Below are 2601 nucleotides of genomic sequence, written 5' to 3'. Positions count from 1 at the left end.
GATTTGCTGGATGTGGCAAAAGGGTAAATCAGATGATGACAGGGGGTTCCAACGTTTCTTGGACAATGTACAATATAAGACCAATGGAATATTACGCTATGAACGTGTTTTTGGAGAAGGATATGTGAGCACAGGAGGACTTGGTATGCTAGTTTTATGATCTGATCACTGTTTCTGTTGCATTTAATCTGTGAAAATCGAAGACTTTTTATGTTCGGTAACTGTCTACAATTTTGGTTAAAGAGGTAAAAGGGAAAACTATAAGAAGCAGAAACTCACACAGCATTAACGGAGTACACTACTGAAATTTCCTTCTTGAACTGCAAAGATGTTGGAATCTGAATCCCTTTTAAGTTCAAGGGCCTTTTTGTTTCATACTCTTTGTCCTTTTACATCAACTCTGCTGAATGTAGTTTTTTGGTGATTAGAAACTACGAAGGAATTTGTGGCAAAGCTGGACCTTAAGCCCGACCAAAAAGTTCTTGATGTGGGATGTGGCATTGGCGGTGGTGACTTCTACATGGCTGAAAACTTTGATGTTGATGTGATTGGTATTGATCTTTCTATAAATATGGTTTCCTTTGCACTTGAACGAGCTATTGGACGTAAATGCTCGGTTGAATTTGAAGTTGCTGATTGTACCAAGAAAGTTTATCCGGATCATACATTCGATGTGATCTATAGCCGTGATACTATCCTTCATATACAGGTATACACCTCTCATTACTTGATATTACTGTTTTTCTATCTCTCTCTTTTCACATTTGAACAAATATATGAAGACATGCATGCTTACTGAATTACAAACATTCCTACTTTATTAGCCTTAAACTGTTTGAAAGTTTTTGTCAAATTATGTGGCTAGCTATGATGATTTTAGGGAAATATGAGCAAATTTTTCTTTGAATTCTGAAAAACTCACATGCAGTCTTTTCTTTTTAACCCTTTTCCTATTCTTTGAACATAATGTTTACTCCATGTTTTGTGATCTACCTGAGGTTAGATTGAATTTAGATATAATTCCAATCACAGTTATTGAAGAAAGTGATTTATTTGTTAAGGTAATATATAACGCAGATGGTAAAAGCTGAAGATGGACTTTCAAGATATCAGCCCTCAACTAAGCAAGGCTGAATCGAAGTTCGTAGTGTTAAAGTTCACGGGAACTAGTTAATTTCCTAGCGGCTAACAATAGGCATTCAAAATCAATAATCTGTATTATTTTCATAGACAACAGGAGGTTATGCAGTTTCTATGGTTTCAACTTTCAAGATATCAGGAAATGAAGAATGTTCACTGAAAAGAGATGACTAGAATTGGCAAAATTGAGCGAGAAATCTATATAAGCAGGGATACGGAAATAAATGGTCAGAGGATTACAATTATAATGAGAAGGGCTAACAAGGTTTATGTATATAGCTGAGTTACTGCAAGGGCTTAAATAAATACTAGGGCATAAAGTAAAACACCTGAATGCTTTACAAGTCAGTCTCTGCTTAGATTCAACTGTGCTTTCTAACTATTGGAAAATGTTCAGGATAAACCAGCACTATTCAGGAACTTCTTCAAGTGGTTGAAGCCAGGAGGAAAAGTTCTCGTTAGTGATTACTGCAGGAGGTCAGGAAAGCCATCGGAGGAATTTGCTGAGTACATCAAACAAAGAGGTTATGATCTACATGACGTCGAAGCTTATGGCCAGGTCCTTTTAAACTTCACAATCGAAGATTTATAATTCGTTACTCTCAAAGTTCCGAATAGAGATAAAATTCTCTTCTAACTCTGATTGTGTAAAATATTGGCATGCCAGATGCTCAAAGATGCTGGTTTTCAGGAGGTTATTGCAGAAGACCGAACAGATCAGGTTCTGCTTTAAGCTTTTCAACTTGTGCACAATATGGTACCCAATCGTATATGCTTAACTAATTTCATGAAATTTCTTCTCTACAGTTTCTAGAAGTTCTGCAGAGGGAGCTGGACGCCGTTGAGAAGGACAAGGATGAATTCATAAAGGATTTCTCGCAGGTATAAATGGTTATACTAGTAATGTTTCTCACATTTTACTGTGTTTTGCTTTCTCATTTCAATTAAATTTTATGTTATTCAGGAGGATTATAATGAAATTGTCGGTGGATGGAAATCTAAGATGAAGAGAAGCTCGATTGGCGAGCAGAGGTGGGGACTGTTCATCGCAAAAAAGAAATGAGTTCCCAATGATCTTGTTACTCTATCTATTTGAGATTTCACAAGATTTCCTTTGAATTTATTATATCATATTAAGCTGGAGTGTTTCTGTATTTGTGTAATAATATTTAGATGTTATTTTGTACTAGGTATACACTTTTGTTATCCTATTAGTATATGTCTGTGTTATGAATAAAGAGTTTCCTTCAACATAAAACATTGTTTTTGATCATGACACGGCCAACTGGCGTCGAATTATTCAAGTTAAACAGGTAAAGAAATCTGTCAGATAATTAACGATTAATATGTGTGTTGATCTTGAACTGTGAACCAATTCTGGGTTAATGATATCAATTATGGGTTTGTTAATTCAATGCCAGCAGCAAGCTTTTGGACTTTGTTTATATGATATAGTAAGCT

At 35.4% G+C, this 2601-nt stretch overlaps 1 protein-coding gene across 2 annotated transcripts in view; it reads left to right on the top strand.

Annotated features, from left to right (window-relative positions):
• The window catches only part of LOC109847594 (phosphomethylethanolamine N-methyltransferase-like), a 12293-nt gene extending 9915 nt beyond the window's left edge, over positions 1-2378 (top strand). For both annotated transcript variants that reach the window (XM_020416828.1, XM_020416832.1), the window contains 6 exons: positions 1-143; positions 429-709; positions 1538-1699; positions 1808-1861; positions 1948-2022; positions 2105-2378. The exon at positions 1-143 ends at the window's left edge or, in 1 of these variants, runs on beyond it. In XM_020416828.1, the coding sequence (XP_020272417.1) occupies positions 1-143; positions 429-709; positions 1538-1699; positions 1808-1861; positions 1948-2022; positions 2105-2203 (814 nt within the window). In that variant the 3' untranslated portion in view covers positions 2204-2378. The remainder of the gene's footprint in view (positions 144-428; positions 710-1537; positions 1700-1807; positions 1862-1947; positions 2023-2104) is intronic.

This window comes from Asparagus officinalis, chromosome 1, assembly GCF_001876935.1.
Source record: "Asparagus officinalis chromosome 1, Aspof.V1, whole genome shotgun sequence".
NCBI lineage: Eukaryota > Viridiplantae > Streptophyta > Magnoliopsida > Asparagales > Asparagaceae > Asparagus > Asparagus officinalis.
Note: the sequence above shows the minus strand (reverse complement) of the source record. Positions and strands in the feature narration are given on the sequence as shown.